General features: G+C 41.3%; 1 protein-coding gene across 1 annotated transcript in view; it reads left to right on the forward strand.

Moving 5' to 3' along the window:
- The window catches only part of AGPS (alkylglycerone phosphate synthase), a gene marked incomplete at its 5' end in the record, with an annotated part of 110,510 nt that overhangs the window by 35,610 nt on the left and 53,530 nt on the right, over positions 1-21,370 (forward strand). Inside the window, 5 exons of the mRNA XM_019523004.1 lie at positions 757-865; positions 3,250-3,377; positions 9,229-9,280; positions 19,894-19,970; positions 20,915-21,027. Coding sequence (XP_019378549.1) covers positions 757-865; positions 3,250-3,377; positions 9,229-9,280; positions 19,894-19,970; positions 20,915-21,027 — 479 coding nt within the window. The remainder of the gene's footprint in view (positions 1-756; positions 866-3,249; positions 3,378-9,228; positions 9,281-19,893; positions 19,971-20,914; positions 21,028-21,370) is intronic.

Consider the following 21,370-nt stretch of genomic DNA (forward strand, 5'->3'; position numbering starts at 1 on the left):
CCCCCCCCCCACCCTCCCCTTCCCCTAGCTTCTGGCTTTAGCCAATGCAGGCATGTGGCTGCATTTCTTGAATTAAAAGTGAATGCGTGTTCATTTGCCTTATTAGTTCAATGCGTGCAACTTAAACTAACCTGCAAAGACTGAATCTATTCAGCCTCGGGCTTTTTTGACTGTCTGTACTTAGCTTTAATGATTAGTTTGTTGACTAATACATAAATATGCATGTTGGCTCAAGAAAAAAACATTTTCACTGGATAATATTTATAGAGATGCTTATCCTGTAGGTCAATTTTTACTTGCTTTTGAATTAACTGGTGGGGAATTATTTGCAGAAATATTTTAAATGAGAGAATGAGTTTCTAAAATTTCCTTTGAAACTGTATCAAGGAGCTAACCAGTGGAACCCTGGTGTACAAACAAAGGAAGACATTGGCTTGAAGTTGTAAGAAACGGAAAACTATGCATGTCATCAGATAAATAATAGTTAACAAAGACACAGGATAATTCTTCTTACTACGTCAAACCAAATTCATAGTTTAATGGCTAACCAATTAACTGTGTTAGAATTAGTAGTTGCTGATACGTTAATCCTCAACAGTTTTGTGAGGTGACCTATATATGGCTTCAAATTCTATATAGCTTAATTATTTACGGTGCAAGTGAATATGTGGATATGAATATTGTAATCCTTAATATTGATTACATATATTAATACTATAATAAATGGATAGTTATTGTGTATTTGGTTTTAAAAAGGTGGTTCATTTGAAAATGGTAACTCCAAGAGGAGTAATAGAGAAAAGCTGTGAAGGACCTCGCATGTCAACAGGACCTGATGTACATCACTTCATTATGGGATCTGAAGGTATAAACAAAGCGTTATCTCATTAACTGCATCTTCATGTAGCTTCTTTAATAGTTTGAAATCTTTAGGAATTTATCTAATGAAGCTATTACAGTTTCCAGTCCCTTGGTAGCACTGTTTTGGCATGAATTTTTGTTTATGTATTGTGGTACTACTTTGCAGCCCTGCCTAACCAGAGATCAGGGCCATGTTGTTACGGCATTCTCCAGAGGCTCAAAAAGTAGAAGATGTTTCTTAAAAAATGCTCTTGGTGATTGTTTCCATATTTCTAACACCAAATTTTTATTCTTAATTTCTAGCTTTTAGGAAACTAATCGGTTTTCCAATCATCACCATGTAAACAATAGCCAATTACCCGTCAAGAATGACCCGGGGTGGGGGAAGGCGGGCAAACAGAGACGGAGCACTGCCATGCACTGCCCCACACTGCTGCCACTCTGCCACTAGGCCTGTGTTGCTGGCAGTGCACGTCTGGCCGTGCGCAACCCACTCCCCTCCCGGTTGTTTTTAGGGCCCAGTGGTGGAGGGGTGCTGCTGCTGTGTCCCCCCTCCCTCTTTTATAATATTAAAATTTTAGTTAATTACAGTACAGCTTTTATTTTTGGAGGTTTTTTGTTGTAATATAATTTCTTACAGAATGTTCATGTAGGAATAAAGTCTCTGCATCTCCAGAATCATGCTATGTGGGGGATAGTGTTAACTGAATATAGCTGACTTAATTCTTACGCATAATTACTTAGATAATCAGAATTCCACAGTCTAACTTTGGCATGTCTTAGGAGGCAAACACCGCACTAAATTTAATCAGTACATTTACAAAAGTGGTATTGAAAATGCCTACTCTGTTAATAAAGGAATATGACTACAAGAGGCTTTTGGTTTTGTACCTCCAATTTATAAACACTTACATTGTTCTAGTTGGTTTTGGTTAGGAGCATTATAGACTTATCTAGGTAGAGAAAATGCTTATGTATTCCTGTACATTGAGTGAAAAGGTGTATATTTAAAAACTGGAAGTTTCTGAATGGGCAGATCATGCTTTACTTGATCATTTTATTTTTCTTTTCTGTTCCAAATCTTTTGATATCCTACTTCTCAAAAACAACAAAAAAGTCTTTTAATACAGTGACTCCTTATCTTTTCTCTTTCTTCATGTTTAAATTCCCCCCTGGGAAGGAGTCTGTATTAGTCTAATCTGTAGCAAATCAGTAGTTTTGTATGTTGTTTTTTAAAAAATTTCTAGGCTTTTGGGGACATCTGTTGTAAATCCTGTGATATGTATGAAGAGAAGGAAAATACTGTAAAGGATTTGAATGCAAGAGCATCTTAATTCCCTACAAAGAAGTTTTTGTTGTTCAATACAGTGGTCTTTCAGTGTTCTTTTTGACAGCTCAGATTACTGTAGCTTGGTGTCTCCAGAAGTGTAAACCTGCAAAACTGTTTGTCTTTAAATTCTGTGCATGAATGAGAAGTTTTGTAAGTGCAGGACTCTTACATGTGTGTTTTGCAGACTGGTTGTTTGTTTGTTTTTTTTAAGGAAGTTGACAGTTCATCTATAACTCCTCATCAGTATTAATGCATCTTCTCATGTTCGTAAAGTAGATAAGTTCTCTGAACAGTTCAGTTTAATCTGTTAGCCTTCTTGTAGGATTCGGCTGAAAAAGCTATCTTAAATTTTTCATTTTTTGCCATTATAGATTTTCCTCTCTGCAGTGATTTATATAAATACTATCAATTTCTTTAAGTCATCATGGAATAGAGTAGTGTATAAAGACACCCACCAATTGTAGTCTGGTTTTGGTAGGTGCTGGGCAAATAAACGGATATATTTGGTGTTGAAAAGTTTTTAACAAACTAGTTGGTTACCAAACATTTTGCATTTTAATGTATATTTGTTTAAAATTCTTCCTAGTCCAATTTGAAATAAGATCAAAGTGAGAGAGACAGAAAGGAAGTGGAAAATTAGGATAAGGTTGGAAAATGGAATCTTACTTGTATCACTGAGGGGCACGCATTGTTTTAAAGTTCAGCACCTTGAACATCTGGGTACTGTTTTCCATTCTGAACAGATCTAGTTACACTACTCTGTGTCACAGTGTGTTTTTACTAGAGTAACTTCAGTAAACTTGGGTTATACCTTTGCATAGTATTGCCTTTAATTTTAAAACTTAAAATTTTAGAAATGATTCTGAATTCACTTGCCATTCTTTGAAATAAATCTGAGCCATGCAGTTTCAGAAACATCAAACATCAGTTTAATGAATCTAACAAGTGAGAATCTTTAGGGAAAAATGAAATATGTGAAACTCTAATCTATTAACAAGCCAGAAGACAGGAGAAAGTTTGTAACAAATGAATTGATGTACACCTTTTTCTTTTCAAAGGAATCTTTGGAGTAGTTACAGAAGTTACAGTAAAAATTCGACCTGTCCCAGAGTACCAAAAATATGGCTCTGTGGTATTTCCGAACTTTGAACGAGGGGTGGCGTGTCTAAGAGAAGTAGCAAAGCAAGTAAGGAGAAGCTTTTTCAAATCATATTATGTTACTCTCTTTCTTGAAACTAATATGCATTTTCCTCGTTGTAACACAAGGTGGCACACTAATGCTCTCATCTGCTTTTTTGGTTGATAAGTTAAGAACAGGATGTTATACTTGAGAAAAGGTCAGGGTTCCATTTCATTTTAATGAGTTACATGTGCATGCACAAGGATGGAATGCTAATGGAGGTGGAATTTGTTTTTTGGGTAGTCTTATCTAGAATAAAGTAATTTGGAAAACTAGGAAAACTAAATTCTGAAACAAGACAGTTGGATTTATAAACCCCAATATAACACGCAAGAAAAAGTATATAAGGGAAAACATGGCCTCTGCTTGTGTCTACAAAGGATGTGCAATATCCCTTGAAACAATGGCCTTTTATGGTGAGTTGGGCCCTTCTAGAGCTTGCATTTTAGTCTTTGGGCATGAACTTTTGAATGAAGAAGACAAAATGCAAAAAAAAAAGCTTAATGTCGCACTGTTTTTCCCAAGTACCCAGATTATGCCAATGCTTAATTTTCCTAGCAGTTGTTCTCTCAGGTCAGTTCTTTTACATATCCTCATTCTTCTTGCTCTTAATATAGTTGGTGGGGGGGAGGAAAGGAACTAAAGAAATGGAGAATAACTTCTGTGCATGGTAAAAAAAAAAAAAAAAAAAAAATTATTTTTGCTATCTACATGACAAAATATTTTTTTAAAGAAACAATTGGAACTTAACTTTTAAAGACTATTCTTGGTGCACTCCAGGAAAAAAAAATACTTAGTCTAATGATGTAAACTGTTTTCAATGATTCTAGTTCCAATCCATAAAAGTGATCTTTTTGTTTGTGTGTTTTATATTTGAAATTGCTTTGCTGCTGCTGCTACTGGTATAAGACTAAAATCCACAAATTGCTTGCTTGCTTTTGCGTCTTCCCCTGTCTCAAATTCCTAGATTCTTTAGTAACAGGAAAACTTTGTGAAACAAAGACATTCCTATAGTTGGTCAATCCTTGTTTTCTTAGCCCTGTTTAGAACCGTTTAAAAGTCCAGGACAAACAGCCAGCTGCAGAGCTAAACTACATGGCAGATCAGGTTCACAAACCAAAATGGACAGGAAGTTTAAAACAAAAAAACAAACAGCAAAACCCCCCTTATTTTTTCTGGGAAGTACCAGCTCTGATAAGTGGGCATACTTTCTCTAGAACAGTGGTTCTCAACCTTTTTTTTGGTATGAGGACCCATTTGTAAACGTTGATGATCAGTCTCAACACAGTGCCTCTCACTCCTGACCCACTGCCCCTTGGCCTCAGGCCCCAGCCCCCCAGTATGTGAGGCAGATGGGGCATGGGGTCCCCAAGCATCCCTTTGCTGGAACTCTGCCAGCCTGCAAGGGAAAAGCCACAATTTTGCACATTTTTTCTCTTTTAAAGAAGAATCCATTTTTAAAGTTTGTTCATGACCCTTTCATATATTCTTGCAACCCACTTTTGGGTCGCAACCCATGGGTTGAGAAACACTATTCTACAACCTCTACCAGTTGGAGCACCTGGCTACATGTTCAGTTTAATAAGAACAAGCCACAAAGTTATTACACGTTTTTTGTGTAATGACTTTGACTTATTGCTTGTCTTATCATGCCACTAGTGGATTTAAATGTGTAGCTGGGTCATAACTAAGTTATGACCCAGTGACTAACTGGTTAAGCATGCCTTAAGTGTGAAGTATAGATGGGGCCTGAAAATCAAATTTATTTACACACATTACTTGGGTAACCAACCACTCATACCGGTATCCCCATGCCTTCCAAATTCTTAAACTGAATCTGGATTTTTGGTCATCATCTCCATCTGTTGGCAGACCATGCAAATTTAAATCAAACTTGGCAATAAAATAATAAAATATGCAGTTTTGAGTTACTGGGCAACACTCTTTTCTAGATCTCTGAATCAAAATTATGTCTCGGTTTGTTGGATCATTATATGCTGAACTATACTTTTGCAGCTGTAGTCACAACTGCCTCCAGCCCTTTCTAGGTTAGTCGAGGGCAGTTTATTCGCCAAGAGGTACAGCCTGGACCTGTTTCTAATAAATTCCTCAGAAGGTACTATAATCTTTGGCTGATCCTCTGAATATCTGACAGTTATGTTTCCTCTGTCATGATAACAGATTCATTAAAGGCAAGCTGCAGTGCTCATTTAGACTCTGGTTCAAGATTTCAAGTTGAATCATTTATGCAGGCGCACATAATGGAGTTCAGGGAGACTTGTTCAGCCTGCAAAGTATTCTTACACTTCAGGCAAGACACCACCACTCAAATTCTGGTGAACATTATGTAAATAGACAAAGGGAAATGAGGTCATTTCCATTATTCTAGGAAACCATATATTTGTGGGGATGGGGCATCTAACATTAGCTGAATTTGATAGTATTCCATATCCTGCTAAATTCCTAAAACAGTTGACAAATCACCTGAGAAGAAAGAGGTCCATTGTTCACAAGTGCGATTAGTCTCCTCCCTAGACAGTGTTGCTAAAATGGAGAGCTCTTTTGTTATGTATTCTTGCTACTTCGTGTTTCCAAAATGTCCAGAGGGAGAAATAAGTCCAGGAACTACAGCAGGTCTGTTCTCTTGTGTAAGTCTGGTGAGAAAGAAACAATCTATTACCATTCCACCAATATCCTGTGTGCTAAGCAGACTTCATCAAGAAAAAGCTCAGATGATAGCTGTAGCTTGGGTATACCCATTCTGGTATTCTAAACTAATACTTTCCACCTCCCTCTTCTAAGTCTACTTTATTGTTTTGTAGAGTCAAGGGCAGGTGTCACTTGGGTGCTTTGAATTATTCCTGTAAGGGTTTACCTGGATGCTATCACAGCATATGACCAGTCAGTTCATGTTATTTGAATGGCCTTTTGAGCAGGGTCTTTTCCCTGCCCAGCTCTGTGTGTGCAGCTGAGTGGGGAACAAGCTCCACAGCCTGTTCTCCCCCAGTTCTGTGCTCATGGAGCTGAGTGGCAAACAGGTTTCCTGCCACCACCAGCAGGGAGTTCCCAGCCTGAGCTTCAGGACTATGGGGCTGGTGCTGGTGCTTTTGTCTCCCAGCCTGAGCTATGTGACCCTGGGGCTTGGGCTGGGAGACCCTTATCTCCCAGCCTTCTGGTCCCTGATTGCGATTGCAAAGCCAGGGGCTTGGAGCTCCCTGCTGCTGGGGCAGGGGGATATAGTCCCCACCTAGTCTCCTGTGGTGGAGCCTACCCCAGCAGCAGGCAGCTCCCTGGGGCAAGGAGCAATCTCCCACCCCCTGGTGGATGGCTGACCAGGACCAGGTTTTGCTCCCAGGCAGGTGTCTACATGAGTGCTAAGGCACCATTATTAATCTCATATAAATTTGCTACTTTTATTTGCAGATAGCAAATTTACTTGGGATTAGGGAGATTTACTGTGAAGTAAGTACATGCACGTGTAGACACATATGCTTACATAGCAGTAAACTATGCTAATGTGAAGTTAAGCTCTCATGTAGACACAGCCAGTAACAGGCATTTAGACCTGGTTGTGCCTCAGGTGGGCACAGGGCTCAGGTACAGCTCCAGACCAAACATTTCTAGTTTAAGGATTCTGGGCTCGTACGCAAAGCTGTCTCGAGATCCGGTAACTGTACATAGCTTCTTTCTACCATATCGCGCTTGTGATAATCCAGAACATGATTCTGTATCTAATAAAGCCTTTTCCCATAAAACTGTGTTGATTGGCTTTAACTATTACCATCCAATACATTTTTACTGATATCTTTTGTCCTTTATGAACCTTTTCACAGTTTTCCTTGTGAATGTTAGGCTAACAGATTTTATAGCTTAGTTGTTTCATCTTGGTTGCCAGTATTTAGAAAGGGTACAACATAAGATGTTTCCCAGTGTTTTGGAATTTCTCCGGCAGTGGAAATCTTTTTTGTTTAAAGATCACCCTAATGGCTTCATCCTTTAGCCAGTCCTTCTAATAGTATTGGGTGTAAATTGTCCAGCTTTAGGTAGTTAGTAGTTAAATGTTAACAGTGGTTTTTAATAGTTTCTTAATAATAAAATAAGCATTTTAAAGATGGATACATATCTATTTGGAATGCAACAAAGATAAAATATTTATTAAATATGTCTGCTCTTCAGCATTATAGTGATTTTACCATCTGTCTTTTATTATGCTGTTTGTATGTGTATAAAAGCAGTATTTAGAGAATCCCTACTTAAATTTGCTGGTTAAAGTTTATCATTTCTAACTGATCTATATTTATTGCCATTAGCTTCTCAACTTCCCACACATTTTGTTTTTGGTTTTTATTGTTGCCTCCAGTGCCCCTCTTATTCAAGTTAATTTTAACAAAGATGCTATTATACTGTGTTTGCCTGGGGGAGGGGAGGAGAGGGGACACCTAAAATTCATTCCTAAACAAATCCTAACTTTCTCTCAGGCCTTTTTGTTTAAAAAGTTCTACTCATTCCATTTTTGCTCATGTTCAATTGTTACTATTTTAAAGCACCCAGCATCTATTTTTACCTTTTAGGACTATTTGTTTGCATATGCGTTTTGAATATTTGCATATAGAGCACCAATAATATAGTTTAGTTGACCAGTTATTTTTTCTCGTCAGGTGGGGGTTTAATATCTAAACCTAGTTAATATCAACTTATGCTAGTTTTCCTTGAAATTTCTCAAACTTATAGATATTTTGCTAGTAACATCTTGAAAAATCCCAACATGCCATTCTTTGTTCTCCAGTCTTCTTTCCTGTCCCCTTTCCCTCTACCTTCCCAGATATGAAGTCCCCCTGTTAAATGTAATGTGTAAAAAAAAACAAAACACACATTTGGATAAGGATTGAATTGTGCTCTTCCCTGCTCTTATATGATGGTTTGTAGCAGGTGTTTGCCGGTAGTTTGTCTTTTCTTTGTCAGTTGGTAGCTGGGCTATCAGCTTTGCATGAAATTGTCAGAAACTCTTAACACAAGTAGCTTTAACTCCATGGGCACATGCACAACATAAAGCCCAGTTGCTTGAGTCTCTTGGAGGACCCAGGAATATTGTGTTGCTGTCGATTTATTTTATTAATCTGCTGAGCGACATTCATGGTTAGCTTTTAAATTGCCAAAATTCTTGGGACTTGAACTTCAGCAGCTGGCTTGGAATGGATTGCTTGCTTAGTTGTTTCCATTAGTGCTCCAGATAAACTGTGATCAGTTGGTGTCTAAAACACTGATAGATAAAATGAATACCCAGTGTCTGTAATAATAACTACTGGGAAGGCTAGCTGCTTCATTTGCTCATTATATAGATTCATAATGCTGACCAGGAGAGGAATAAGGCATAAATTGTTCAATATGATTCTTTGTCCCTGTAAACTTGTGAAAAAGATGTCTTCAGAAACCCTTGGCGGCCGAGCAAAGCTTTAGGCTGGTAAAGGTCAATTTATAGGCATGCATATATTCACATCTCTGCCTTTTGCAGAGCTGAAGCACTGCAGAGGGTTTTGTGTGTAGCACCCCAGGCATAAGTTTAAAATAATTCTGGTTTTCTTGAGGTGCTTTTAAACACTATTAAAGCTAAGACATTGATATATCATTGTAAAATAGAGATTTTTTTAGATTGTAAGACTGAATATTCTTTAATTTAGTCTTTTTGCTGCAAATATACTGGAACTTTTCTATATAAGAATAACTGAGGATTTAATACTGTGCTCATAAGCTATAATGTTAAAGCTGATTTCTGCCTTGGCTTTTGATATAAAAGGATGAGTGTCATAGCTTAACTCTATTCAGCATAATTTGTATTTACAGTCTTTTTCTTTTTAAGAGATGTGCTCCTGCATCAATTCGCCTTATGGACAATGAACAATTTCAGTTTGGTAAGTTCACAAATACCCTATCCCAAATTGAGTGTTTCATGGTGTCGTTGTAAGTATAATATCTTAGTTTTGATGTCCAAGTCTGTATTCTATTTGGAGTTCAATCTCTGCCACTTACATAGAGTTCCTGTTTCTAAACATAATAGAGATGGAAAATTTATACTTTGTCTTTTTGCTGTCGGACTGCTTCAAAAAGTTGTCAGTTGGACAATAAGTCCTTCCTTTGGGGGGGTGGGACGGGACCTGCCGCTGCACGCACCCTAGGAGGCACAGAGGGGCATGTGTTCCCAGATCTGCACGGGGACCAAATATCCTTAAAATCTGGTATGCTACACAGAGTGTAGAATCCAATTAGTGGACTGAATTTGGGACCATTTGTGAGCTATGTGTTCCCAAGAGAGAGATCCCCAGCCCTTCCCTTTTTCAGATTTGATAGTCTTCTAATTCCGTGCCAAAAGATTGATAAATTAAGGTGTGGACCCTGATACGAGAGCTTGGACTGCAAATGATCTTGGTGTTTACCCTGGTTTGTACATGGCACATCCTCCCCCTTTTGGGAAAGCAATATCAAACACAGTATTCAACATAGCTACTGCCTTTTACCTCCACAAGTATGTATAAATTTAACATTTATGGTTGGCAGGGACCATGCTCCTCTGGGTGTGTCTCAGTCCTTCTCCTGGATCTCCATTTGAGTCAGAAGCTGGGTGATTGAGCCACCCTCAGTGCCCTCCCTTATTGGGAGCCTTGGCATTATGGGGGATTGAACCCTTTCCCTCACCCTGTGCATACTTTGGTATCTGGAGAGGTTTTGTCACATCAGTGGAGCTTGGTCCCTCTCTTTCCCAATACGAGTTGAGAACTCAGACCCTGAATTAAACTGAATTTAAAGCCCTGAAACATTAGGATTGGAGGTGGGGAGAGGGCATGGGGGGTGAGGGAGAAGACAGCCTGAATGTAGATGGACTAAGGACATGCTGGGAGGACAAGCCAAAACAGATATGTGAGAAAAATCGTCCCTGTCGCAGAGCACTTAGGTGCCCTGCGCCTGAGAACGGGGACGGCTCAAGAGAGGTCCCTAGCGGTGAGAAGGGGGAGGCGCAGCTGCCAGTCACCAGGGCAGTACAGGTGCTGGCTGCTGGGGCAACCGGCGAAACCCCCTGACAGGAAGGAGCAGGGCTTAGCCCTTCTTAAACCCAGGCAGGAGGCTAGGGTGGCAGTTCCTCCTCTGGCAGCCAAGGAGTGAGGAGCTCAACCAGTGTGGAGAGAAGGCCAAGGTTTGGCTGCATGAGTATCTGTAGGTTGCTGCCATGAGCTGGAGTATTTTGCCTGGTAGGGATTCTGACCGGACGGTTTTAGCTTTGTTATAGCCCAGGGGCTTTGTCTCTTGAGTTTACTGTTTAACCGGAGGGCCAGGCGAGGCTATTAGGGGTTGGAGGAGGCCTCGTAGGGACTCCCCAGTAGCGTGGGGGTTCCTGGCACCGGAGAAGGTACAGTGTTTTGCGGGGTACATTGGCTTAGCCCTGAGAGAGCGAGAGAGGGGGCGAGGAGCCCCGAGAGTGCAGAGGGGCAGCGAGGGGCCCCGAGAGCAAAAGGAGGGCTGAGACATAACAGGGCCAGAGTCAGATTACACCAGCACCATCTGCAAGGCTTGGGCTGCGGTATAGGGGAGGAAAAGGAGCCGCAGATAGGGCCCCGTGTCATCGGGACGCATATAAATTGGCGGCCCCCGGCTAATGACAGCAATCTATTAATTAAATAAGATCAAGGCGTGGCAGGCGAGTAAGCAGGTGGTTGGCCCATTACAGGACAGCGGAGCCATACCCGGAGAGGCTCCAATAGTGGCACTCCTGTCATAGTCCCATACAACACACCCCCAGAATATAATATACACTTCATTTTTTCTTCATTTGGGCTTTCAAAAAAAACCCCAATCTTTCCTTGTAGCAAGTAACCTGAGTAGCAGCAGCTTAAGGACCCAAGCCCACTCATTGTTTTTCTCCCTTTCAATCACTGCAGATCTCACTTTGTTTCACCTGCAAAGTGGCAGATTCCATCCTTGCTGTATTTCTCACCCATAATGCACATTCCAATTTCAAAGAGCTGGTTTTTATGAAAACAGTACATGTATGTGAGGAATTTATGGTATTTTGAGGGAGTGCATGTTCTAATGCATCATACAGCTTAAGGTGTGTGACCAAAAAAGATGTACAGCAATATTAAGCTGATAACTGTATAATGTACAGCAGTAATAAGAATATAGATATATAGATCTAGATCAGAGGTGGGCAATTATTTTGGGCAGAGGGCCACTTACTGAGTTTCAGCAAGCCATTGAGGGCTGCATGACAGAAAATTTTCTAAATTTTTAGGGGCCCCGCGGGCCGGATAGAATGGCCCGGTGGGCCACATCTGGCCCCCCAGCCACATTTTGCCCACCCCTGATCTAGATAGTGCTCTTTACTGTCTAGATAGACCTAAACAGTAAGTTTTTTCTTTTCTTTTCATACCTTTCTTTTAACTAATGTAGTGGAATGCAGGAGTGTTACCTGAAGGTGGTGGTAGTAGGCCAGAAAGTTAAAGAAGGGAAGTGGCCTGTTTTCTCATATGCTTCAGTGCCATAGCCACTGAATGATCAAGCTGTCCATATTTTTGGGATCTGCATTGTTTGACTTCTGTTGCCCCATTTAATGTCATGCACCGATCACTTCAATGCATGACTTGGTTTCCATTCTACTATGACAAAATGGGGAGCACAGGGGATGAGCATGTGACAAATCTCATTGAGCATGTCCAGATGTGCAGGTAGGTGTGGCTTGTAGCACCACAAACCTCTTTGTGGCACCACAAACCTCATACATTGCACTGAGTTAAAATGTGTGTGATGGTGTGTATTTGCAGCACAGGGGCAAAATGTGCTACTGGGATTTCCTGGTAAAAAAAAAAAAAAAAAAAAAAAACTACTCCGGAAAAGAAACCGGCTTGCACCGAGACAAATGCAGAGACAAGGGAGCATCTAGTTCAGGGCTTCCTGCTGCATGCTGCAGAGCCCCTGCACTGAGGCACACTGCTTGCTCCCCTGTCTCAAGGCATGCTGCATCCCATCCAGCCACTCCAAGCCTGTGCGCCTCAGTTCGGGAGCTTTGTCACTGGGGTGCAGCCTGCCTCAGTTCAGGGGATCTGTAGCGCACAGAGATTGGGGAACGCCCTGGCTGGCTGGAATGCAATGTGCTTCAGCCAGCACATCCTTCCCCCCCACCGAGCACCTGGAGCTTGGTTGGGAGCTAGGAGGAGCCTGGCACTAGGGCTGCATGAAGCTTCAGCAGCCAATCCGATTCGGAGGAGATTCAGCCTGATCTTGGTGGTCAAATCTTCAAATCAAATCAGGAGACCCATTAAAAGTTCTGAATCAGATCAGAAGCATCTGAATCAATTTGGAGAGAATTGGCACTGATTCAGAAATTCAGCCATGGACTAAAAAGGCAGCAGTCCTCAAGGACCCTGGACACAGCTGCCTCCAGCTAGTATGTCTGTTGTGGGTGGAGTGGGGAGGGAAGGGGTGTGGGGTGAGGCAGATCAGCACTCCCACAGCAAGGGAGGGATTGTGGCTGGGGCTGGGACAAGCTGCCCCGCCGGAATGGGAGGTGTGGGACCCAGGGAGGGGGGGCTCCCGCCACTGCATGCCACTGGTCCAGGAGGGCATAGGAGTGAGCATGTGTTCCTGGATCTGTGCAGGGCAGGCTGGGCCAGGCTGCGCTCCGGGGGGCTAGCTCTAGCCTCCCACCTCCAAGCTGTGTTCCGCAGGGTGGGTGAAGCCAGGGTTGGGCTCTGGGCAGCTAGCTCCAGCTGCTGCCTGGAACACAGCCCTGGCTCTGCCCAGCCTGCAGAGTGCAGCGGAGTGGGGGCTATGGGAGGGCTGCAGACACCCTAAAATTCCCCATAGCCCCTGCCACTGGCCCCTCCCCAATCTGGGTGCAAGCGCCTGCCGTCATGCCTTGCCACTACTTGTCCAGTCAGGTGCAGTGGGGTGAACCTGCGGCTTGTCCGGGAGGCACAGGGAGGCTGGAGCAGCTTCCACCGCTGCACACTGCTTGTCCAAGTGCACAGCATCATCCCATGCCTCCCCACCCCAGCTGGGTGAACGGCAGGAGGGCATAGCCCTCGCTCCCAGTGCTGCTGCACCTGCATCCCACACCCACCCATCCAGAGCGCAGCCTGGCCAGATTGAGGGGCACATGCCCACTCCCATGCCCTCCTGGACTGCAGTGCATGACGGCGTGCAGTGTTAGGAGCCCCCCTCCCCAAGTCCCATGCCCATCTATCGCCGAATCTCTGAGTCGGCGCCAAGTTTTCAGATCCAAATTGGCAAAATTGAATCGGGACAGCAATTTGCATCACTGACTTGAATCACTGTCCCTCCCAATTGAATTGAATACTTGCTGTTTTGCACAGGCCTACTGGCCCATGCATGGATGTGCACTGCAGCACAAATTTGTGCCGCTACTATTTGTGTTGCTGTAAGTGCACGCCCCTGCTCCTCTGGATGTGGATGTTGTGTTCTTTACCTCTACATAGCCACATCAGAGTCTTAACCGCAAAATAGGCTGTTAAATATAACTACATATTTAGGAAACTGGAGAAATTCAATGACCAACCTCCTAAACACAGTTAAGGTTCTCTCTCTGGTGTTTTGATACTTTGGAAGGGCAAAGTTCAGTAAAACTCATTTCTGAAAACCAAACTGCATGCAGCCATGCAACCTGATCTCTACAGTCTTGTGTGCTGTCCCTGTTATGTGCACATAACCCGTTCTGCTTTTGAATTGTTCTTAACAGGAGCTGCCTACACCTACCTTGCAGCCAAACAGTCTGCTAAATTAGGCATGTCCAACTGTGCAACAGCAGTGAAAGTCTCTTGGCTTCTGCTCCTTTCTTTGGCTTCTGCTGCCTGCCCCTACCCCAGAAATGCTGTACTGAGTCAGACAAATGGCCTATCCAGCCCAGCATCCTATCTCAGACAGTGGCAGAAGTAGATTCTCCAGAGGGAGAGTACTGAACCAGACATATCTAAAGTGAACCATTCTTCTGTTCATTACATTTCCTGGCATCCACCATCATTTGGTTTAGAGATGCCAGAAGAAATATCTCTCCAACTGTTCTGTTTTTATAGCTATTATTAGATCTATCATCCATAAATTTGTCTAGCCTGTCCCCCTCCCCTCTTCCCCTTAAACTGGCCACACTTTCTCTCTCCACAACCTCCTGTGGCAATACGTTCCACAACTTAACTATGCACTTTGTAAAAGAGATACTTTCTCTTAGTTTTAAACCAGTCTCCTATAATTTCAGTGGGTGCCCTTTGCTTCTAATAGTTTAGGACTTGGTGAATTACAGTTTTGTACAGCTACTCCTTGCTTAACGTTGTAGTTACGTTCTTGAAAAATGTGACTTTAAGCAAAACAATGTTAAGTGAATCCAATTTCCCGATAAGAATCAATGTAAATCGGGGTGGAGGTTGGGTTCCAAGGAATTTTTTTTTACTAAACAAAAAGACATTATATACATATACAGTATAAGTTATAAATAATTTTAAACAAACAATACGAGTATAAGTTTTAAATAATTTTATTTTAAAAAAAATGAGAATGATTGTGAAGCTTGGTTGAGGTGGTGGAGTCAGAAGGTGGAAGACGGTGGATTGTCCAGCTGCTCCTCTTGCTGTTCTTGCTGAACTTTCCCAACTCAAAAAAACACGTATAGAGATTTTTGTTTTACTTTCCTTTTTTTTTTCTTGCTAAATTTCTTCATAGCAATTCATTACATCACCAACTACCCTACTCGCTTTGGAGCTGTGTTCCCTGTTAGGATCATCATCGCAAAGGATTTGCAAGCCAGTTTCATTCATTTGGAAAGCTTCAGAAAGACATTTGGTAGTCAAATTCGATGGGTTGGTTCTTCTTCTTCTTGGCCGCCTTCTTCTGTTGCTGTCGTCAACTCTAGTTGCATCACAGCTTCATTGGTTAGCTCTTCTCTGTGTGATTGCAGAAGTTGTGTATCGTTGGCTTCTTCCACCTCATCAAAACCCGCTTTCTTGGCCAACCCAAGGATATCTTTCTTCATAGCGGGGACAACATCTTTAAACCCTTTTAAGTCACTGATACGTTCAAGTCACAACTTACCCTGTGCACCATTCATGCATGCCTGAGTAACTTCAGCCCAGGACTCATCGATGTTATCGATGCACTTGAGGATGTTATAGTCGCACCAAAATTGCCGCATTGTAGGCTTGCCTTCCCCATTGGTGCCTCTAATGAGCTGGTCAAAAGTACGGCGTAAGTGATGCACCTTAAATGCAGCAATGACTCCTTGGCCCAGGGGTTGGATGAGTGATGTGGTGTTAGGTGGCAGAAAGACAGTTTTGACATTTTTACACAGGTCATCCAGGTTGACTGGATAAGCCAGCGCATTATCAATAAGTAATACAATCTTGAAATCAAGATTTTCCTTGGTACAGTATTCTTTCTATGCAGGGACGACAGAGAGAATCATTCTGAAAAAGTAGCTCCAGTTATCCATGCCTTCTTATTGCCTCCCCTAACGACTGGAAGGTGTTCCTTTGAAAATCCCTTGAGAGGTCATAGTGTTTTGGAGTAGTACGTTGTCAAAGGTTTCATCTTCATGTCTCTGGCAGCATTACCACTTAGAAGCAAGTTAGGCGGTCTTTAGCTGCTTTAAATCTGATGCTTTAAACTACTATGCTCTCGTCGTAATAATGGTACGACATTAACTGGGACATCGTTAAGTGGGGAGTTACTATATTCACTTTGTCCACATCCTTTGTGACTTTATTGACCTACATCGTATCTGTTCTTAGACTTCTGCTTTCCAAACTGATAAATTCTAGCACTTTTTAATCTCACCCGCTTTGGCCACTGCTCCATAGTCCTGATCATTTTGGTTGTCCATCTCTATACTTTTTTTTCTAATTACACGGCTTCCTTTTTGAGATGCAGAGACCAGCATTGCACACAGTATTTGAGATGTGGTCACACCTTGGTTTTGTGTAGCAGCATGACTTCTCCACTTTGTTTTCAATTTTCTTTTTAATGGTACTGAATACAATATTCGTTTTCTTGCTTGCTACTGCACATTGAACTGGTGTTCTTGGAGAACTACCTACAGGGATTCCAAGGGCACTTCCAAGACTTGTAAGAGGTACCCAGCAACCTAGTGGAGATCTGAAAAGAGTCGTACCTGTTGTCTAAAGGTACATATACTCTCATTTATGTACATTGGGGTCAGGCAAAAGGGCTTGATCCCCTCCAGAATGTGCTGAACCTATATTCCTCCAAATAAACTTTCCAAGTGATAGGACAGGAATATCAAGCACAGATCTTGTGTTAACTGTTCTGTGGTTGAAATGGAAATTGGCTGATGGCAGTGTATTTTCCTCATGGAAGTGTTACGCTGTACCCCCCTGGAGGGGTGGGGTGCTTGCTCAGGGCCAACTTAGTCGTCTTTGGGATCCGAGTGCCCCCTGAAGCCAAGCAGAGCCTGGCTTCTAGAGCAGGTTGGGAGGTGGGAGGAAGCCCTAGGGCCTAGCTCAGGGATGGGCAAAATGTGGCCCACAGGCTGGATGCAGCCCGCCAAGCCATTCTATCCGGCCCGTGGGGCTCCTAAAAAAAATTTGGAAAATTAATATTTATCTGTCCCTGGCAATTTTGTCATGCAGCCCTCAATGGCTTGCCAAAACTCAGTAAGTGGCCCTCTGCCTGCAATAATTGCCCACCTCTGGCCTAGCTCCTGAGTGAGGGAGGGACTTTCCCATCTTGTTGAGGAGAGCAAATACAAACCAAAGCTCCAAAAATCAAAATGGACAGCTGCTCTTCAACAAAGGTGTTTACTGAGGCAAAGGGTACCTAGCCAGAAGTCATTTGCCTCCTCCTAAGGATTATGTAGTCCCTTTTCTCCCTGATCCAACCTGCACTCCCCTGAGTACCCCAAATACTCAGCTTTTCTTTTTCTAGTCGGCCCAGTTCCTGAATCCCTGCAAAGCCACTCAGTTAATCTCCCTCAGACTGCTTAGGCCAGGAGCTGACTCGCTCCTCATGCAACCTGCTCTGCTGCCTATTGAGGTTGAAGGCAGGGAAGGATGATACCTTAAAGACTAACTGGTTTAGAGAGGTGTAAACTTTTGTGGGCATCAACCTCAGATGCTTGCAGAAATAACAAGGAAATAGTCCCCTGCTCTTTGCAAGTCTATTCTTAGCATCTGACTTCATGCTAACATGACTAACTACCTCATCTGATTCAGTTTTCATAGAGCCTCCCATGTTTGAGACCAGGAGGCAATCCCATCTGATATATCAACAAAGTTTTTCAAGTCTCTGTTGGTGCTAGAGGTTTAGCTTGTCTTTTTTGCACACAGGCAACTCTGGCCTCACCATTTATTTATTTTTTTTTTTTAACCCAGTGGGGGTCAAGCTTTTTGGTAGGCATGCCACAAATTAGCTCCATATCCTCCCTGAATGCAGTCTGATCCCTTTCCCCTTCCTGATCCACTGCTCTGCTTTCTGCCCTGTCCACCACTGTGCTGCCTGTCCTCCCTGATCTGCCTTGTTCCACACACACAGGCTTTCCATGCTACTTGTGACATGTTTGCCATAAGCTGCCTTGCTTTAAACCATTCTCTTCCCCCTACCTTCTCCTCCCCCCACCCCAAGTTACCCAGAGGGAAACTGAGGCACACAAGCTTATTACATCATGCACAAAGTTCACAGGAAATACTACAGTAAAACCCATATTTTATCACAGGAAGCGTTTAATTCTGGAAATCATTTACCCTTTAATTCCGCAGTTGGGGCCTGTGGAACTTCAGGGAATGCAGAAAGACCTATCTGTCTTCCCAGTTTGAGGGGGAGTGTATTATAGGACTAAACAAATGGAGTGATTGGTGATGCCTGGCTTCAGTAGGTAAATGAGGGGTAAATGTGTAGCTGAGCAGGGTTTGAAGTTGTTGTGTGGGGGGGTTTGTTTTTAAAGAACCTGGTATAACAAATTTAGAATTTAAACTTAAATATTTGAAAATTAGTCATCCTCTACTTAAATTCCAGACCATGCTGTAATTTTTTTATTTGAGTGTTAGTATATTTACTCGATTCCAAAATGGGTTCCCCCTTTCCCCCCTCAATTTAACATAGGGCTTCTCTGTTTAACAAGGAGCTTTTCCACTAGCCCCCATTTAACCTTTAGGGGCAAAAACCTCTAGTGCTGGAATTGAGTACATGGGAGCTTGGGGGGTGGCAGGCACCTGCTGTGGCTCCAGTTCAACCACTCCTGCTCCTCCCATCCCATCTTCCCCTGCACTGCTTCTGCCCCACTGTAGCCTTGAGACCCCTGTCCCTTCCCCCATCCTAAATTCAGGGTTGTATTGAATTCAGGTAAATATGGTATTTAGTCTTGAATTTTTTACAGTTTTTCCGTAAGCACTTAAAAGCTATATCCCCTGTTAGGTAGTAGTGAAGTAGTTACTAGTTAATGATTGTAGGGAAGACCTGCACCCTAAATTTATTCTTAAGCAGACAGGGAGCATTTGTTTCTTCTGAAAGTTGCATTTTAATAATATAATGTTCTTTATTACTTTAGCTAGTATATTGTTTTTGGGTGTTTCAGTGCTCATTAGACATTCATTGAGTATTAAGAGGTGTATTTACTCTTATCTGTATTGTATACAAGGGACTAAAAGAGTAGCCTCTTTTATTGAAAAAAGGAAGGGGCTAATGAATTAATGAAGTTCATGCCTTACTCAGGAGGAAATACTTCTAGAATACTTCAAAAGTATCATGTAAATTGTTCATAACTTTTTTATGAATTGGGCTCACAGCGTGTAGGCCAGATGTAAGGCTGTTAAAATGAAGCAATTATGGGAGTTCAGAAGTTGCTAGAACTGAAAACAATGGAGCAAACAGTAAAAAGCTTTCATCTCGATTAAACCTAGTCCTGAGGCAAAGATGTTAATTTAACAGACTCCAAGATGCGATTTATATATTCTGGTAATTTTAGTTCTCCGTATGTGATCAAGGAAGCAATTACTAGTTTTATGTAAAGAATTTTGCACAAGTGACATAACCATTAAAGGAAAAACTCTAAACTTTTTACTTGCTCCCTTTTTGACTATCCATTTCAATGATTTTGGCATAACTTAAAAACTGGTAGCTGGCTTTCTTGGTTTTATGGGGGAGGGTGAGCACTTCATTTTTAAAAGCTTACATATACCATATATTTGAGAACATCTAAAATAGGATTGGTTTTAGTCACACACACAATTGAAGATGCTTTATAAAAATATATCGTATTTAACCTATTTCCCACATATTCCTTTTGAATAAATAATAATAAAAAAATTCCTATAATCTCAGTAAAAACTAGTTGTGGGGAAAAAAATCTCCTTAAAGTTGCAAAAAATGCTTCCTGTGTTTTGCATATACCTTTACCCAGAAAATCTTTTACTACAGTATTCTGCATTGTATGATGAAATAAGACCAAACTTCTGAAGATCTTGTTCTTGCCTTTATAACAATCCTTTATTTTTCTTTTTCACCTGTCCCCCCAAAGGTCATGCTCTTAAACCACAGGTTGCTTCAATTTTTACATCCTTTTTGGATGGCCTGAAAAAATTCTACATAACAAAGGTATTTAACTTTGTTTTCTATAGTAATTAGCACTTTTTAATGCCATGCACAGGATTCAAAAGACTTCTGTTATGCAATCCTATGTACTGAAATGTATGAAGTGTAACAAGTGCTCCAGTATAGAAAGTCCATGGAATGGTTCATTGAAGAATCCCATTGTAGATGAAAAAAGACTTTTGCTATTGAGATTTCCAATTTGAAAATAAACTAAAAGTTAGATTGAGCATTACTAAATGGAAAATCAGTTTAATGGGAGGAAAGGAATGAATTATTGTCTGTACAAAACTGAGGATGTCCTACAATGTGAGTTAGTCCTCCGTAACACACAATAATATATATTTAATATAGACAGTGTAACTGTGATGGAAAAAAGGCTTGACTGATAAGAATAATGCCTAGTGTACATGCTTATTTTGGAATAAATCTTTTTCTTTAAATTAATTTACAGGATACTCTTAATCCAAAATAAAAATATCCGTAGGAAACTATTCTGGTATAACTGCTTTTTCACAGCCACTGTTGTGTTTAATAGTCTGAAACCTCAGTGATTCTGTGGCAGAGCCAGGACTAGAATTTAAAAGTTACTGGCTTCTAATCCACTGATTTAACCCTTCAGCATGTAGTTTCCATAACAATACTATATTGTGGAATGATGCTAGTATCTTCCTAGTTAGTTTTAGCTCGTCTCTGTCAAGCAGTTTTGCCAAAACTTTAATCCAATATACCTTGAATTTGACTTTTTACTCCAATATAGCAGTAAATCCGAGAACTTTGAAATAAACCTGTCTGAAAAGTATTTTTTGAATCTTATTTCTTTAATCACTATGATCTAGAAGAATATTTGCTCATGCAAATGGATTCTTTCATTGTAATGAAAATTAACCATTGTCTTACATTGTGATGACATACGGGCTATGACATAATAGACGTTTTCTTTTTCACAGTTTAAAGGATTTGACCCCAGTGTACTATGTGTAGCCACTTTACTCTTTGAGGGTGACAGAGAGAAAGTTCTTCAGCATGAAAAGCAAGTTTATGATATCGCTACCAAATTTGGGTATGATTTTTGGAATCTAAATATTTGAAATTGTTCCATTTTATAAATATAAATTTGAAGCAAAAAATAATTTGTTAGATCACTTTCATTTTGAGAAGCTTCAGCCCTGCTAGATATTGTACTATTGTGTATATCTATTTATAGAATCCTACATTTTATTAAAGTAATCTTATGCTAGTCATAGAATTCTGTTCTGTAGGCCTGCTATTTATTTTTTTGATAGTAGACTAATATTGTCCTTTCTAAAACATGGAAGATGAAATTATAAGGTTAATGCTAACTATTTATAGTTTCACAGTTTCTAGGTCAGAAGGGACCTGAGCAGATCATCTAGTCCGACCCC

The sequence above is a fragment of the Gavialis gangeticus genome, unplaced genomic scaffold (assembly GCF_001723915.1).
Source record: "Gavialis gangeticus isolate Ggan-Ray unplaced genomic scaffold, GavGan_comp1, whole genome shotgun sequence".
NCBI lineage: Eukaryota > Metazoa > Chordata > Crocodylia > Gavialidae > Gavialis > Gavialis gangeticus.